Source organism: Parasteatoda tepidariorum, chromosome 6, assembly GCF_982258835.1.
Source record: "Parasteatoda tepidariorum strain Cologne lab strain chromosome 6, Ptep-v5.0, whole genome shotgun sequence".
Lineage (NCBI taxonomy): Eukaryota > Metazoa > Arthropoda > Arachnida > Araneae > Theridiidae > Parasteatoda > Parasteatoda tepidariorum.
This window is the reverse complement of record NC_141760.1, coordinates 54692063-54711219: the sequence shown is the minus strand read 5'-3', so window position 1 is coordinate 54711219 and position 19157 is coordinate 54692063. Positions and strand designations below refer to the sequence as shown.

Here is a 19157-nt window from a genome sequence, read left to right as displayed (position 1 = left end):
ATTAAGAAGATAACCACTACTCGTGGACGCAAAGCAGCAAGGTCCAGCCTCATCACCGGATTACCATACAAGGATCAGTTGACCAAGACGCTTGACAAGTGCTCTCAAGAAGACGTCCTTGAGTTTTCCCGGGGTAAGAGACCGGCCAGAGGGCAGGGTGGGAAGACGAAAGGCCTTCAAAAAAAGAAAATTCGGCCTACGCAACGATACGATTCATCATCGGACTCATCAGACTCCATGACCCTCCTCTTATCTACAACGATGATGATACGAATCTAATAAATGCCAACGGTGGGGATAAACCAGACTCAAGCGATGCAACTTGCAGTTTTGTGATGGAAAGTTCTCTGAAGACACTCGAGGAGAGGTGTGGGTAAGATGCGTTATGTGCCAAATGTGGACACTGTGCCGGGGATGAAAGAGCCAGTTATGTTTGCGATTTCTGTAAATAATTTTTTTTCCTGCAATAAATAAATTCTCTACCATTTTGTATTGTTTTATCCTGTTTTTAAACTATTTTTGGTGGCTTTTTTGAAGAGGGCCCATATTTACACCCCATTTTTTCTGGTGCTTTTTTGAAAGATTTTTGAAAATCGTCGTTTTTGAAATGAAATAATTGATGTTAATCATTGTTTTGCCTTCTCGCATTTAGGAAACTTGTTATAGTTGTTAATGAAAGATAAAAATCTAGAAATTTTCAAATTGAAAGTAACTTTATCTAAAAAACAAAAGAGGGTGCCCATATTTACACCTTTTCCTCTAATAATAAATTTAAGTTGATAATAAATGTATTAACGTAAGAAAAAATAAATTTATTCACCAATAAGGAAGAGGACTAGAAGACATAATAAAAGTTTTGGAAAACTCTAGTATGCGTAAGTTAAGTTCCTTTTCTTTATTACTATCAATTTAATGTACCTTTTACGAGAACTTTTTCAGCTTATTATTTTAAATGTATCTCATTAATTATAATCATTAAAAATAATTTATAAAACCGACGATAATCATTCTAAAACAACAAGCGAAACTTATTAAGTGAACCATTAATTTATTAAAACCTTATTCCTGTGCGAATCTATTTTTCCACAATTTTTCCTGCAAATCAGCGTTTCCCAAAGTGTGGTACGCGTACCCCCAGGGTTAGGGGAACAGTTTAGAGAGGGTACGCGTTTATATGCGGAATATCTTACAACAAACGAAAATTTCAAAAATTTTTATTTAAAAACAAAGCTAGCCAGGAAAATTTACGATTACCTATTTTTCTATTGGCTATTTTTTACAGAGTTAACAGTTAATAATTAGTGGTGTTAACAGCCAGTTGTGTTTTTAACTTTAGTGCAATTTTTTATAGTAAAAAATACATTCATTTCTTTTTTAGTGGTACACAGCGTTACGAATAATTTAGAAAGGGTATACACAGAAGTCATAAGTTTGGGAAACACTGCTGCAGGTGTTTATTCTTCCAATAAAGCACATTTTTAAGTCTAACGAGTAAGTTTGGTTTGCAAAATAAATATTGTATCATGTTAGCTTCAAGGTATAGGAAACTAACAAAATACAACACAGATCGATTTAAAAAAAAAAAAAAAAGCATGCTGGGTTTTTTTTTTATTTCATGTCATGTTAGAAAACAGAAATAATTTATTAGTTCAGAGGGATACAAAAAAAATCAGAAATAAGAATAATATATTACCCTTATAAGTTCACCATCATACTAAAAATAATAAACAGAACTCTCAGAATTAAAGTGACTGTTTTTATTATTTTTCCTCGAAACACGCTACTTAGCGTGAATTTTGTTCGCATCACGCAACAAGATAGAATTCGCTATTAATGAGTGGAGAAGAAAAATATTATTTCTGAATTTCGTGAAGTAAAATTTCCAATTTAATATAAAATGGTCTGCATGTGATGTGCTTTACTTTAAGAGGTATTTTTTCCCCCTTTGCTCTTAAGGATTAAATAATATCACTTTTTTACCACGTTTATATTAACTTGCCTTAGTGTATGTCTGTTCGGGTTGAATTTTGTAATCGATTTTAAACTAACTTCCCGACTAGCTGCAGACTTCAAATTTGGCACATAGTTCAGAATTGGATGACAATGCATGGAAATGATAATTCAAAAAAAGACATAAAGTAAAACAAATTTAAAATTTAAAAAAAAATGTATATTTTCGCGATTGTCTTTTGTTGTCGATTCGATTATTTCAAATTAGTGTCACATTCAGATACAATTACAGATATACATACACATATTCTGATGAGCACACATACTGTTATGTATTTCATGCACCCCACGTTTTTCAAATTTTTGTTTTTTAACTATTATTCTCCACTACAAAAACGTGGTTTTCAAATATATTATTTTGATTTTTTTTAAAAAAATTGTGCAAAGAGGACTGCATTTGTAAAATTATACAAATATAAAATTTGAAAATAAATTGAATAGTCAGTGAATGATGGACTGTTTAGATTTAGAAAAATAACAAATACCACTTAAAATTTTTCATTCACTTCTAACTTCAGATATTTCATTAAAAAATAATTCGTAAATTACAAAAAACTAATTAAGAGATAAATCATAGGTTTTGTAAGTAATATAGAGGAATACAGAATTTTTTTTTTTTTTCTGTTTGGTTAAATACTTATGATTAGCTTTTTAATTGAAATCTAAGATGACAAAAACCATCAACAAGAACAACATAGATTAAAAACTCGATTTAAATAAGACGAGAGGATTTAAAAAAACAACTGATCAAAGATTTTCTTTATCGCACAATAAAAGCTGCTCTTAATTTTTATTCTAGCCAATTCCACGTTTTAGTTTACGAGCAATCTGTATGCTTTTTAGTACCCGTACGCGCGTACCGCTATTCTATCCCATCAGCGATCGTAAATATTTTTTAGCTTTTTTATGAGAGAAGTATGGTGAGTAAAATTGAAAATGGAAATAGGGGAGGAAAAACGTCTCTTTCCTTACAGGTGAATCGCCAAGGTCAACGGTAGAAATAACCTTGGGGAAAAGAATTTTAATAATATTACTTTCAAAGCATTCAGAAAAGGTATGGCTATCTTTTTTATGAATGCATTGTTTATTTTTTACAGCTAAAATAAAATGCCACGGCAGGAAAATGCAATGCAATTTAACTAACTTTAGAAATTAATTAAAATGCAAATCTAATTAGCAATTATTCAATTTACTGCAGTTCACAACATGAATATGCAATTCCATCGGTCAATGAGACAAATCGTATCTATGTTACTCTGAATGGCCGAAATTAGTGAACGTCGATATTCAGACAGTAGTTGACCCAAAAGACGTTCCGCGGAACCCTAGGGTTTAGTGGAAGTAATAGGGTGTTCCGAGTATTTGGACTTATTTTAGCAATTATTTTTATATTCAAGCAATAATTCATTATTAATTTACCTTATTCAGGTAAAATGCCGGTTGAAAAAAAATTTAAAAATTATTTTTTTTTAATAACAATAAATTGAATAAACTTTGCATTTATAAGAATTGCATCAGAATTTCCAATTCAGCTTTTTATATCTAAATCAAAATATAAAACGACTACATTGAATAAAAAAAGATTTATGCTTCCGTTTTCCTGAAACCATTTTCAACGTTTATAACAGATCTTTTTCGTTTTCATTTTAACGAAAACCATAATTTAGCGTATTTTATTCGTTATTCATTTAAAGCTTATGCTTAAACCAAAAATAAATTCAGAACTACACTAGAAGCCGTTCCACATCGGCAAATTCAACGGTCTGATATAAAAATTAAATTTAAAAGGTAAAACAATGAAAAATTGTATTCTTTACTACAGGGTGGCCACTCAAATCAGGTTTCAGATTTCCCTGATTTTTCCAGGTTTTCCAGTAACAATCTTAAAATTTCCAGGTCAGCATGTTTTACTTTTCTCATAAAGTGCAGGTGGGTACAAGAAAATTGTCAATATTCTAAAGTATTTTATTTAAAATGTCATTTTTTTTAATGTATCATCTCGAATAGATGTGAAGAAAATAATATGCTTAGCTTTGTGAAATATATTACTTTTAATGAATAAAAATTTTTTTAAAGTGCTAGTTTTGTAGCGTTGCACAAAATGTACCAAATAGCAAATACAGTGACCCAAATTTTTTTAAATTGCCTTCTTTTTCCTGTTGGAATGGATGGATCAATATGTTTTATACAATTTTCCATCTTGTAAAAGTTAGTTGAAAAATCACTACTAATTTTAATTTTAACTATGCAAGATATATTAACAACAATGTATATAAAACTCATATTTAAGCAATATTTCCTTAAATTTAGTAATTTTTTAGTAATTCTGCTAAGTTCTAGTCTAGCAGGGTAATAACGGAAAGAGTTTTAATGCAAGCAAAGCATTACTAAGTTGATGATATTTCAACTATTTGATGATAAATTTCAGTCTAAATAAAGTGGATATAAGGGATGGTAAAATAATTCAAATTAAGAAAAAAATTCCAGGATTTCTTTAAAATTACCTGATTTCTTTAGGTTTTTATCCACATTTCCGACTTTTCCAGTATAAAAAAAAATCCCTGATAATTCCAGGTGGGTAGCCATCCTGTTACATTAAGAATTGTCAACATAATTTAAATTCTTAGGTTTATATATTGCTGAATAACTTGATTATTAAAGTCGATAGCTTAGGGCTCCATATCTGAAAACGATTGGGAACTGCTTGTAAAATAGAATTAATGTTCTAAAATATTTATTAAAATTCAATATTTCTTCCTTATCACCAGCAGCAAATATCGAAATTCAGCTTGCTCAGATGGTGAATGCTGTATAGAATGTAACTGTTAAATATCGTTTCTCATTCTCTATTACATTAGCATACACTGATAGAAGGATTGATAAAGAGGAAGATAGTCTTATATGATAATCTTTGAGTCTAAACTAGATTTATTGTTATTCTTTAAAAAAATAAAATAGACAACAAATAAAGCTCATCAGAATCACACAAAAATTTCTGAGAACAGGCATCACTATAACATGTAAATGAAAATCCAAATTATATTTGCTTGTGATCTTTTGTGATAGGATTTTGCCTGAAAATGATAGGGACAAATTCAAAGCAAATTATGAAAACTACGATACTTGTAGGAGAAAACAAAAATTTTGCAGGAACAGAATAATATTCTCACAATTATAACAATTCTATTGTATTGTGTATGTATTGTATTGTATATATATCTAATATTATTACAACATACGTTGTTTTTTAAATGCTGACAGTTGCTAACTATTTGTAGTAACCGTGATAATTTTGTTTTATCACCGTTGCTGAACAGCTGACCCAATTTTTGAGTTTACGACAACCAATGTTTAACTCCGTAGCCTAGTAATTTTGAACCACATCCAAAAGACAAAGGAACGACTGCGTTATTTGTTTTACATGAAAAGTAAAATCACGAAAACCTCCCACAGTTAGTCTGATGGCAAGGGGACACTGAGCCATGATCCGTCTACCACTGGTAATATTTTACACCGGCACAGAGGTCAGCGCAAGACGGGTGCGGAATTCGTATCGACCAGCTGTTATTGGGATTCGAAACTGGGTCATCAGCGCTCTATCCTCTGAGCTACCGAGGCTAAATCGTGATAATTTGTAAAAGAGAGCGCAAATATTAGGATGCATTTTCCTATCTCCTGCAGAGGGTGATCAAATCATAGGGTGTTCCAAAATAACCGTCCATTATTTTAAAAGCCTTGTCAAAAATGAAGTCAAATATACAATGGTCGCAAATCAAACGTTTTCATAATCTAAAGAATCATTTCTTTGAGGAAGACGAGACTCAAAACACTAGAACCAGTTTGGTTACAGGATAAAATTTGAAATCGTTTCTAACAATCGCTTTACAATTGTAAATATAATCTATAACTTTTGACAGTGCTCGTCACTATTATTATTTTATAACTGGTGTTGAACAGCTGACCCAGTTCTGTATTTACGACTATCAATATTCAACTCCGTAGACTTGTAATATTGGACCAACCCAGAACACAAGAATACGCCTTGATCAAACATATGACAAAGTAGCCTTCGTTCACAGGGGTCTGTCCAGACATTTTGTGAAAGGTCCGTTTTTCGTGAAATTGTGAAAAAAATTACTCACATTCTTTCAACCAGGGTCCGCTTTTATGAATTTGTGCAAATAGGGTCCGCTATTGCAAAAAAAAAACTTTTTCAAGGAGTTTTTAAATTGTAAAGACATACAAGATTATGCTCAACACTGTAAAATTATAATTAAAAAAATTAAATTTTAAAAAATAAACAACAACTGCTCCTTCTAAATTAGAGATCCAACATACAAATATTTGGTATTTAGCCTATACTGCTGAACGCAGAATATTCATTTCGGACGAATAATGGAAGAATCGTCTGCCGAAGACAAAACTTAACTCGTTTACATCCATCTTTCTTGTTTTCTGCCCTGGAAAGGGTTTATTCGATTAACAAAATAATAATGAAGATAAACAAATTTGTGAAGGGTCCGATTAAAAGAAAAATCATTTTGTGAAGGGTCCGTTTTTAGTAAAAAAATTTTGTGAAGGGTCCGTTTTTAAGTTAAAATATTTTGTGAAGGGTCCGTTTTTATGAAAAGATATTTTGTGAAGGGTCCGTTAACGGACCCAAATTTCTTCTAAACAGACCCCTGGTTCAGAATATTTTAATAAAACTAACCAGCATTTGCTTTACATGGAGAGGTATACCACAAAAACCAAGGTCAGCCCGACGGCAAGGGGATTTTGTCTCATGATCCGTCGAGCAAAGACGATATTTTACGTCACACTGTGGTCGGTAGGAGAAGGAAGCAGAATTCGTACCAACCAGCCACCACTGGGATTCGAACCTGAATCATCTCATTGAGAGGCAAATCTATCCACTTAGCCTCCTTAGTCACAGCGGCTCTGAGTTCGCATTTTTTCACTGATGACCTAAATAATTAGTATCAATAATTATATAGAGAAGCAAATTATTAAGAGCTTCGAGGTTTACTGTCAGTACCAAATTTACAAAGATGAGAAGAAGAAAAAAATTAGGAAAATATTAAAGCGTAAATTTTTTGTAAAGAACTTAACGAATTCTAAAAAGTCTAAAATAAAATAATTTTTTAAAAATATATAAAAGCACGAAATAAAATATTGTAAGCAACTCGAGTTGTTACAGTCTCAGTTAATTTTGTCAGACATTGTGGTTCAGATATGTTATAGAAAATAAACATATCTGAAAAAGACTACATCAAATTAAGTTTTATAAGAAGTTTGTCTTAAAATGCATTGTAAAAATCTTTCATAAAATTTAAAAAAAAAAAAAATCAGATGAAGGCGGTTTTTGTATAAAAATAACAGCATCTAATAAACCGACTTTTTATCAGCCTATGTTAAAAAATTTTATAGAAAATTCTTGCAACACATATTTTAAGATATACCTTATAGAAAATAAACACATCTGAAAAAGACTACTACATCAAATTGAGATTTAAGTTACACCCAATATTTTATTTCTTACTTCTTCTTCCGGAAACACAGAAAAGAAGATTTGTTTTAAATATTTTATTTCCCACAAATCTAGCCAGTTTCATTGTTAACTACAATCGCCAAGATGCCAAATAGATTTTAAACGTGAAAACGTAAAAAAAACGTGTAGATGTTTGCCCGGGGTGGCTACAAGTTGGTTCCTTTCTTTGATGTTTCTTTTTTTTTAAGTTTCTCGTGGGGGGGGGGGCGCTGCCCTGAAGTTGCCAAGATTTGGCAATTATTCTGCCACTGATCAAAATAAGGAAATCTCCCATTATTGTTTTTACTTGAACCCAATTGTAGTAATTTGTGATATGTCAATAACTTTCTTTTTCGTCCCTGACATAATCACTAATCGGGAACAATTTTTTACTTTAACAGATTATATAATTCAATATTAAGAGCTGTCACTAGAGAACACCCTGCACAATGATATAAATGACTTTGCAGCTTACTTATAATATTTTCTCCCTTTTATTGACTTGCAAATTCCCCGCCCCCTCCCTCAAGTAAGCTTTAAAGCAAATAAAATTATGGTTAATAAATTTATTATTTTTGTTGATTGTTAGAAAAGATTAATTTATAAAATTTTCATAAAGAATGAAAATTAATTTTGTAGATTGTTCTCAAGATTATATTAACAAATACAGAAGATTATAACATGATTTATGCAACAAACCTAATATAATAATTTTAGTTCTGGTATCTGAAGTTCCTAACATTTTCAAAGTAAAGAAAAAAACTACAACTAAATATATTTTAACTGTGTATTAGTCTTATTTTAAAACTCCACTAGTAAGATACTTTTTAACCAATACTGATATCAATTCTGAAATTTTTAACAATAATATTTTACAAAATATGAATACATAGAATTGTTAAATAAAAATTCCTGAAGAAAAAACTTTTTTCTAGAACTTATGAGATGACGTTCAGGGTTTTTAATAAAGAAGCAATAAATAAAATAAAAAGGAATAAAAATAAACAACTGGAAAACAAAATTTAAATTTTTTGACATGAATTTTAGAGTTTATTGTACATATTCTTTTAACAATTAATGTTATTTATGCTATTTCATTTGTATATTCTTAGGACTACAAATTTCAATACAAAAAAAAAAAATATATAAATAAAACAAACTATTATTTTACAACAATTATGCATAAAAAATTATTACTAAACCATCTAATGTTTTCATTTTCTCTTTTATTTAGAAAATAAAATATAAAAATTATGCTTTGGCGAATATCATCCGGTTGTTGAGCTATATTATTCTTTTGGGATGATCATTTATTTATATTTCAGGTAATTGAAATATTAGATAATTGAAATTTTAGTTTATATTTGGGATAACTTTAAATTTGTGTTTATATGTAGGATCCCTTAAAATTAAAGTTTTAAGAACCACAATATAAAGATCAAGCTATGAAAACAACCCAACAAACCTTATCAACAAATATTTAAATAATATTAAACACTTACATAATATGAAATATTTGCAACGTGCACACAGAGTTAAGAAAATCAATTATGTATTAATTTATTTTTCAAAATGCCAAATAGTAGTAAAAATTAAATATATATATACTTTAGAATAAAATTTTCTATTCAATTTGTAGAAGAAAAGGGGTGGATATTTTAGAATACACCATTTTTGTTTAGATTATTAACCAGACGTTTTTTAAATTTTTCAGGTTTAATGCGAATTCTAAATATTCTAATTTATAAAAACTATTAATGGTGATTTGCATACATAAAAATAAGTCTTAGCGCAGCTTTTAACCTTTATAATAAAATCGATGCATGTGTTAACTTCAAGAATCCTTAAATTTTTGAAGAAAATATTTCTCTAACGAAATTTAGCACTAAAGCAAAACGAGCATTCAAAATAAACGTTAACATGAGAAGCACTTACTTTCATTGATATACCAGCCCAGGGTCTGATAAATCGAATGATCTTCATTTTAAGATCTTGAGCATCATTAAAGGATCTTTTGATTTATCAAATACGGATGGAATATTGAACGCATATCTTCCTGTTCTTTTCTCAAATGCCTAACGCTGTTTAAATCAATCTTTTTTATTTCTTTCTCTCCACAGCAGATGCCAGGTGCAAATGGCATTGAAGGGTTATGTGCTGCCATCTAGTGTATATTTTAAACTTAAATACCAGAACAGAAGCGTAAGGTAAATATTATTTTAAAATAAATTCCTTCTTTTTTTTTTTTTTTTTTGTTTATTAATTAATTTTTTTTTATCGAATGTATCTTATTCTTTAAATTTGCTTCCTTACTTCTTAAATTAATCCTGGGAACATGACAAATTATTTTTTTTTCTTCTTTTTTAGAACGTTTACCAAACCCAAACCGGTTCGCCAACTAACAATAAAAATAAATCTTAGTAAGGGTAAAATTGAAATGAGCTATATAGTTCTATAATTTATTAGTAAAAGCACAGAGCACAACTGCTGTGGACTTTAAGCGGCCTAAATTTTTAATAAACAAAAGAAAATATTATTCTGCGATGAAAACGTCAAAAATAGTTTTTAGTATAATTATTATCATTATTTTTATTCATAAATTAATTTTTGCAGAAATTGCAATTTTTTGATTACTTGTTGCCTTAAAAAAAGGGCCTTTTTAAGTTCAAAGTTTTAACTATTAAAAAAATAAACAAGACCTGAAAAAAAAATTTATTTGATACTTTTCATATTTTAACAGAATATTGGTAGCATTTACATATAAAAGTCTGTGTATAAAGCTTTCGAAAGAAAATCATAGTTATCACTGAAAGTACGGTTTTTAATTGTTGATAATTGAAAGGTTCCTTTCAAACGAATTTCAATTTTTTAAATTTAATTTTTATCTAAATACGTTTTATATAGGCTGTATTTAAATAAATTTAAGCGGTTATGGTAACAGTATAAAGTTGTAATATGCCTAAGGGAAATTTTTTTTCACCAAAAATTTCATTGAAAATTATATCTCAATCATATTTATTCATTTATTAAAAATTTAAAATCAAGTGTTGAGTTAATCAAATGCACTTGAAATTAAACAGAGACATACATCAAAGAGTATCTGAAAAATTTTCAAAGAAATAAAGCAATAACTGATGCAACAATAACTTTTTAAAGTTGCGCCAGTATTTAAAAAATCCATAACAAGAAAAAGCAACTTAGTCAACGAGAGCTGCTTATTAATGTTCAGATTTTTACAAATTCAAACTTTTTTTAACTCGATAAAGAAAATTATGATTTGAACTCTATTGGTTGCATATTACTTAGTAAAATGTGAAATTTTTTAATATCTCAAAAACTAAATAATGGGTTTTTAAAGGATTTTTCTCACTCTAAGCGTCCATTGTTCCCTTAAGTAACCAGTATTAAGTAAACAAATAAACAAACAAACAATAATTTTGAAAAAATTAAAAATATAATCAATATATTTTTCTTATATTTTTAATAATTTACTTGATAATTTGTAATTATCATCTTTATAATTTATAATTTCAGTTTCCTCCGTGTAAAATAAACTTTTCACTAAAACAAGGATCTGCAATAAAAATATTAAATAAATAATTTTTTAATAAAAACAAGCTATTGACATTTGTAATTTTCTTCAAACGAAGGTAATAAAACAAAATTTTTATTAAATTTTCATTATCACATAATTTTCTCTTTACATTGAAGCACAATAAATAGGAAAAGAAAAGAAAATCATAAATAAAGTACACTAAAATTAAAAGAAATAAATACCGGTGTAAGAAATTGAGAACAGAGGGAACCAACAATTTGCGCATTTACCAAAAAAAAGCTGAATCCGCACTGTCCGAAAATAAGTCACACGAGGAAATATTTCAGTGTAAAAACTAGTCTTAAAATAGAAATTTACGATTCAATTTTAAACCGTTATAATGAAGATGAAGTGAGAATGCGATAGAAACGTATGAAGTTTATGTTCCACGTGTATTGACGTAATTTTGATAATGTTATAAACAAAAACACGAACTTTGTCCATGTGTTCATAAAAGCAAGGGTATTTTTTTCAAATTCACTAGCTTCTGCGTAGAAATAAAAAAATATAAAAAAACGATACAACTTTCGAAGTAGCATAGTGAGTTTAAAAATTACAAAATTAGCTTGTTTTTATAGGTTTTATTTTATTTACTGATTTTATAGACTTGAAAAATTAAATTTTATATCCATGTATCGAGAGCAGTATGAAAATGTTTTCGCTTAAGAAAATACTAATATTATTTAATTTTAGATGTTTACTGAATTTCTGTTCACTTCTCTTGTTATTTTCCAGAATACAAAGATCATATTGGATTCAGTATGGAAACTATAATAAACTCTATTATTAGAATTTTTATTTTTTTAATTTTTTATTTGTTTAACAATGAAATATAAAAACTTCTGTTAAAATTTATTTCAACTAGTTATAACTATATAAATAATAATTTTCTTTGTAAATGTAAGATGAAAATGTAATGCAATGTAAATTTTGCACTTTATTATTAAAGAAAATTAGGGTTATTCAATCCACTGGTTATTCATTTTTATTCGGTAATATTAATTTATCAGCATCTAATCTTTCTCTCTATCTCTCTTTTAATTTTATTACTTTCCATAGAAGTTAAGAAATTATCATTTGACAATAGATAAATAATCATTATTTAAAACAAAAAAAAGTTTTAAAAGAACTCGAATAAAAACGAAGCATTTTTATTATGTGAATACAATCTAATCCAATTTTATTATGTAATATTCATTTACTAAAGCTTTTGAATTCTCTTCGCACAAATTGGACTCTGGTGCCAATTTATATACTTTTTTCTGACGCTTTAAGTACAAGCAAAAATATATATATATATATATATATATTTTTAATCATAAAAAACAGTCTAATAGTTACGCTAAAAGGAAATCTGTTAATTTATCAGAATTATATTTTTACTAAAATATAAAATCTAGGAAAAGTAGTAATTTTTTTCTTCTCATTTATATTCAAAAATGTATCGATAATGAATAACGGTTTTCCTTAGAGCTAAATAACTGCGAATTTAAAAAACAATTGTTTGGAAGTGAGCCGTGTTTGGAAAATTTTACCCTTAACTCAAAAAAAGACGTTAGCATTTCATGCTGTATTTCACAACCATAATTTATTAAAATGCTAAATAGAGTGTTTTTCACTCATTTTTACCTAAAGTAATATAAAATAATGAAAAAGGTAAGAAAAAGTGTTTAGTAAAAATTCTGCGTCAAAGGTTTAAGAGATTGAATTCATTTAAATTTTTTCCAACTTTATTTCAAAACTTATCCTTACATAAAAAATCATGTTTGTGAGTATAATTCTTTAATTTTCCTTGAACGTACAGAAAATTATTATCTGGACTGTATTGTGGTTAACAGAAGCAATTTTAGATATGATTATAGGGTTATTATAAACAGATAAAATGAAGTATTAATTTCCCTTTTGTAAGCTTGCTGCTTGAACATCTTTACTTGCATAGATAAACTCCTACTCTTTTATAATTACATTTATTATCTTTTATTCTGAGATGTAAAAGGGAAAAAAAAACGGTCGTTATTTAAACCTTTAAACTGTTTATAATGTTAGAAAAAAATAAGAAGAAAACAAAACAGAACTATTTAATGCACATCTAAAAAACATTTCGAATCTACATAAAAATTATAAAGGAAAGTGAACTTCAGTTTTCTCACGAAGTAAATTTCCCGCTGCTGAAATAATAATTGAAGTGCTCGGGGCATTATAATGATAAACCACATTTTTAAATTGTTCTAGAGAGCGTTTTTGGTGAAAAATATCTTAATTTCAATATAGGCTACATATACAGCAAAGCATTTTAGGAGTATTGTGCTGTTGTTGTGTAAATGTAGGTAAAATATCTATCCGGAAACAATACTAAGATAAAAGGAAGAACCGATTTTTTATTTGACATTGTAAATGATGTAAAATTTCCTCACTATAAAATAAGTATGACTATCACTTTATTACCCAAATCTCTACCAATTATTTTATTACGTATTCACACACAATGTTCCAATTCACTTTACGTAATCACCTCCAAACCATAGTTTGAATCATTTTGTATGGAAAAACTATCATAAATATCATACTCTTTCTGTATTTAACCCTTGGCCAACCAAACTACTTTTTTTAAATAAAATGGAAATTTTAAATGAGAACAAAGAAGCTTTTTTAAGGGAATCTCACCCACTAATGGAATTCGAAGACTTTTTTGTATGTTATGCACTAGATTTTATATCTATGCCGATGAACATATAAACAATTTCTCTAAAAGAGCCTTTAGTAAAATTATAGCGTTTTAAATGTTTGCGCTGTTTGGCGAGGAATTTTAACTAATGCTTGTATGCCGCTTTTCTTGTATTTTATTTCATTGTATTTTATTTATTTCATACTTTTTATTTTCGTGGGTTATTTCACGTATTGAAAATCGAAATACGCCTTAAAAAACTAGTCAATTATTATGTTTTAATTCAAGCTTTATACTTAAAATTTAAGAAAAAAAAAAGAAAAACATGGTGCATTCTCAAAACATCCTTGAATTTTTTACCTCTGCAACTCAATCCAACCAAACTACGCGAGAGCAATAACAATTCCCTTGTAAACAACTAAATGTGAAAAAGGTAGATTTTTTTATAATTTTTTTTTATATCCTAAACAGTATAAAAGTTATATAAACGATTAACTGACGAACACTTGTAAATAATAATTTGAATACCAAAGCAATGACCTAAATCGAAATAACAAAATGGAAATGTTTGTAATATCAAATTTGATAATGCTGTAAAATCAAACGAAGTGCAGTAGAGAAAAAATCTATTGGAATTTTTATTCATTTTTTATGCGGAAAATTGTAAATTTTTTTTTTAGTCGATCTCTGTAATTTAAAATGTAAATCGATTGTCACTCCTCTGAAGTCAATAACAATCTTCTAATATATATATATATATCCAAACACAACCTAGATAATTTTATTTTTAAATGGAACTTTAAAGCAAAGTTGTCGTATACGAGCCGTAACCGTACTGTCTGTAACCGTTATGCCTGTCACAAAAGCTTATGTTTCTATGAAAACAGTATTCCCTACAATTACATAAGAACATTTTATATGTATTTTTAGATTTCGTAATAGTTACGGCTTTTTTAGAAAAGCCACCGTGATTAAACGTTTAAAAAATTGCATTGTATACTTCAATTAAAATTTATACATTTCCTATAATTTCGCATGAAAACTTTATACGTACTTCGTAACTGTTATGATCCTTAATTAATGGTTTCAGTAATAGTATTCTTTTATATTAATTAAAATTGGAAGCTAATTGTTTCGCAACTTTTTTCATGAAAGCAGTTTTAAAAATATTTGTTTTTACATAAAACAGAAAACGAGAATCAAGTATATACTTATCATGTGACAAAAATAAAAAAGAATTTCAAAAATTTCCTTTCATAAAAAAGGTAGAAAGAATATTACTGATTTCATAAGCTATGGCAGTACAAACTTTGCACTAAAACAAATTAAACGGTTACCAGAAGATTTAAACACGGCAGTTTAACATATTTTAACAAGTTTGAATTCATAAAAATATTCCTATCGAAAATTAGCGATGGAAAATGCTGTTCTAGTAGGAATAAGAAGCAGATTCGTACAGATTTTCGTGACTGAAAGTTACTTATAACCAGCAGAACTCAACGAATGCATTTTCGTGTTCAACCCGTATGAAAGGTTGTAGACCCTTAATTTAAACAACCGTCAATTGCTTTTGGTAAATGTTTGTCTGGTTGAAATACATTTTTTATGCGTGGCTATACTATAAAAGAAAGTAATTAATGTTGCTTAAGTTTCTTATGACTATTTTTTTAATTTTAAAGTAATTTTTTAACTTTCTAAATCCGCAGTTTTTTTTTCTTCAGGATCATACTGAAAATATCAAGACTGTTGGAATCACCTTGTAGTAGTTAAAATAACACCTTATTTACAATGAAGGGTTCGTAATTATCCTAATATTCCTGATAAAAATTATTTTATCCTCTTATTATCATTTATAATTATTTTACCCTTCTTGCTTTTTAACTTTTCGTACTGATATTCCTGATTTTTGCGTGTGTTCGGAAAATCCAATTTTCTAAGATTTAAATTTTTGATCCAATACCGTTTCGTTTTAATATATAACGCTAGCAGAAATCGCAAAATTCGATAATACCAATTTAGGGATCGTCTACTAATTACATACGACATAGTGCAGTTATGTAGCCTTACCCACAGAATTCATTATTTCAACCTCTTTGAGAATTAAATTATTTTATGATAAGCAAACTCGATTAAGAATTTTACATTATCAAATTTCTATGATGATGATTTCAAGGTTGATACGCTTTTTTTATTATTTTCGGTAAATGCAGCTATAAATCTTGTTAGATGAAGATTTGTAATTTAACAATTACTGGTGATTCTCTTTCGTGTGATTTTAAAAATAATCGATTCCAATCAACGATATAGCAATATCGTAGAATTTTTAAATGATCAATTTAGAGATCGCTGATTTTTTAATGTTTTACTGCGAACGTACTTCTGCAAAGCGAATTAAAATAGGATTCTCTAATTCAGATCGAAATTTAATACTGTGACTCATTACGTATGTGGGGGCACCAAAAAAATAACGAAAAGTAACACTTTTGTCAAAAAATAAAATAAAAATCGGAACATATATATGACTGAAACAAAAAAAGAAATAGATAAAAGTCACTTGCCATCATATATTTTCACAATTTGGTAAAAATGTTCCGTTTATTTTTCAACTAAATTTTTCATCCAGTACAACTGGGGTTATAATGTTGCTTTCACTCGGAGTTAAAGGCCGATTCTCACTGTTGAAATTAACTTGAAATTAATTAATATAACCGAAAAAAAAATAATTTATAAATATATATATATCTGTACTTCAAATCTCTATTTAGCAAATGTGGATGTATGAAAATTATTTTATTCAAATCCATAACAAAATCTGCATCAAATTTTAATGAGGTTTTATGAGTATGAAAACATAAATGTTTCATCTACGTGGAATCACGCTAAATGTAACTAACGAGAAGAAGAAAAAAAAGTGGAATAAATGGAATTTAGCTGCTTAGAATTTGCCTGTTATAAAATCTTTAATATGTGCGCTCGGCGCCTTTCTGGAAAGGGCAGAAATATTTTGGAGCAAGACGGGATGCAATACTTGATTTTAGATCTCATACTTTACCATAGGAAAAACGTAAAATTTTTAAAACTTGACCAATAGAGGGTACTTACGCTATACGCGTAAGTACTTTGTATTAAACAGAAATTTCCAAAAAAAAAATTTAAATTTTTTTTTTAAATATAGACTGTTTTATAAATAGGATACTAGTCCAATGAACTACCACAAGTTATAAAAGTTGGCTTACCTTACAAACAAATATCTTTAAGAATTGAAAACTTATACTAATAATAAAACGAAAAATAGTCTTTACATAGTCTGAAATTGCACAATTTGCAATTTGTAATATGCCTTTTTTTTCTCTTTTTTTTACAAGATTTTTATTGAGATCTCAGTGTTTTATTAGCACATGCCATCTCGGTGTTTTACTGCTCAGAATTTAGAAGACAAAGTTCTTTATTATTCTGCAATACACCTCTTTGCCTAAAATAGTTTCTTGGAATTGGTTCACCAAGGTAACTTATTATTACTGACCTTCGAAATGCAAACCATTTTTGCTAAAATAGCGCACCATTTTTTCGTCAATTGTTAGATTTTCTGAAAAACATTCCAAATTGTTGCATTGCATTATTCAGTTTTTCAAAAAGTGGACAAATTTTATCATAAAGATCTTCTTTGAGCGAATTGTTTTTAAAATGTATGTTTTTTTTATGTTGATTTTTAATATTTCTTTAATTTTTCACCTTGCTTAGGTTAACACCTATTCCTATAATAGGCTGTAACACAGGGACCACGGGGGGCAGAGGGGGCTTTAGCCCACTCACGTTTTATAAATGAAGGGATATAGCCTCTTTTAAGAATAAAATGTTTCAATCAATATTTGTGTAATTATTTGTGTAAAAAAAATTGGAGTAGAGACTTTTGGAACTAGAATAGAGAAAAAATTGGACTAGAGCTTTTGCATTTCCTTGATGAAAACTGTTACCAAATCATTCCTTTCTCATCTTCCAGCGGAGGAAATATACGTCCCTATTGCTGACCGATGGGGAAAGTCTTGGTTTCAAATGTCCCAATGTTCACTGACCATAGGTTTTAACATCTATTCCTGTACATAGTTTGTAACATTGTAACGATATTACAACCTATGTAACATTGTTAACGCAAAAAAGTTACATACAATTTTATTAAAAAAAGGGAAGGGAGTTTTTCGTTTTTCTTTTTTTAATTAATCAAATGTTGGAGGAATTGATTAATTTGAAATTTTCATATGAAATCATTAAGGCTGTCTTATTTGTTCCATAAACCTGTCAAAATAATGTATTTAAGTCCCAAGTAATAAGCTTATTCATGCTACTTTACTTTTTATCCTAAAGGTTTTTTCATCTTTTTAAGTTTCACTTTTTATCCTAAACATCAACAAGGTAAACTGAAAAATAAGCGCAACTTAAAATCACATATTCGAATATCATCAGAATCATCTTTATCGTGTGAAGCTGGATTGACACTTACAGTTAGAGTTAATGTCATCAATTTATCATCATCATAAATTATGTCATGGCATAGATTAAGGATACCATCTCATTGCTAGATAGCAATGCATAAACATCAGGCTATCTATTCTGTTTAAGATTATAGTTTACTTATTAAATCTTAATAAATAAATAAATAAAAAGAATTCTTGTAGAAAAGCTTCTTTTGGAAGCCCCTAATGAGTATAAAAACGAGAAAACACTCTTCAAACATAAATGTTTCATATTTAGAAACTTAATTAAGCCTCCAGTTTTTGTTATAAAGTAATATTTAATGTACAAAAACTTATATAAGTAAATGTTTGTTAAATAACTTATTTTTTAAAGTTTTTTTGTGTCACTTTAATTGCAAGACCTTGTTTACATTTAATGAAGTATGTTTCTTATTTCTTCCTTTGCTTTAATTCTCATATTCTTATTCATTAAAATGAAAATGATTAAATAATGAAATTAATAATCCTACCTTTACCGGCCCTTCAGAAGAAAGGTTGGAAATTTCTATCCAATATTAAGACACGAGTAAAAAGATAACATAAGAAAGCAGTGGGCGAAGCCAGATTTATCTTATCAGTTAGAGAAGTACAAGAACAATTATTGATTTATTTTATTGCAGAATTCTTATTATACAAATATTCAATTTAACATATTTCAGGAGACTTGAAAAAATTTATCGATGAAATAAAATATATTTTGACTTGACACAGATAAAATAACTAAAAATTGCTTGAAGTTTTCGTAGATATGGAAGGTTGCTAACATACCAACCGTTGCCGTTGACATTTTTTTTCTTCTTTATTAGCATTTTTATTTTATTTTTTATTTTTCTAATGGATAAATGTCAT

General features: G+C 28.2%; 1 protein-coding gene across 3 annotated transcripts in view; it reads right to left on the bottom strand.

The window, feature by feature from the left end:
- The window catches only part of LOC107437563 (uncharacterized), an 85931-nt gene extending 67104 nt beyond the window's left edge, over positions 1 to 18827 (bottom strand). Inside the window, exons 1-2 of one of the 3 annotated variants that reach the window (XM_087165879.1) lie at positions 9473 to 9691; positions 6722 to 6975 (exon numbers count right to left, since the gene is read on the bottom strand). In XM_087165879.1, coding sequence (XP_087022005.1) covers positions 6722 to 6727 — 6 coding nt within the window. In that variant the 5' untranslated portion in view covers positions 6728 to 6975; positions 9473 to 9691. Of the gene's footprint in view, positions 1 to 6721; positions 6976 to 9472; positions 9695 to 18778 lie in introns of those variants that run through there. The other 2 variants (XM_071178654.2, XM_071178651.2) reach the window with 2 other exon arrangements.
- Positions 18828 to 19157: the final 330 nt, after the last annotated feature.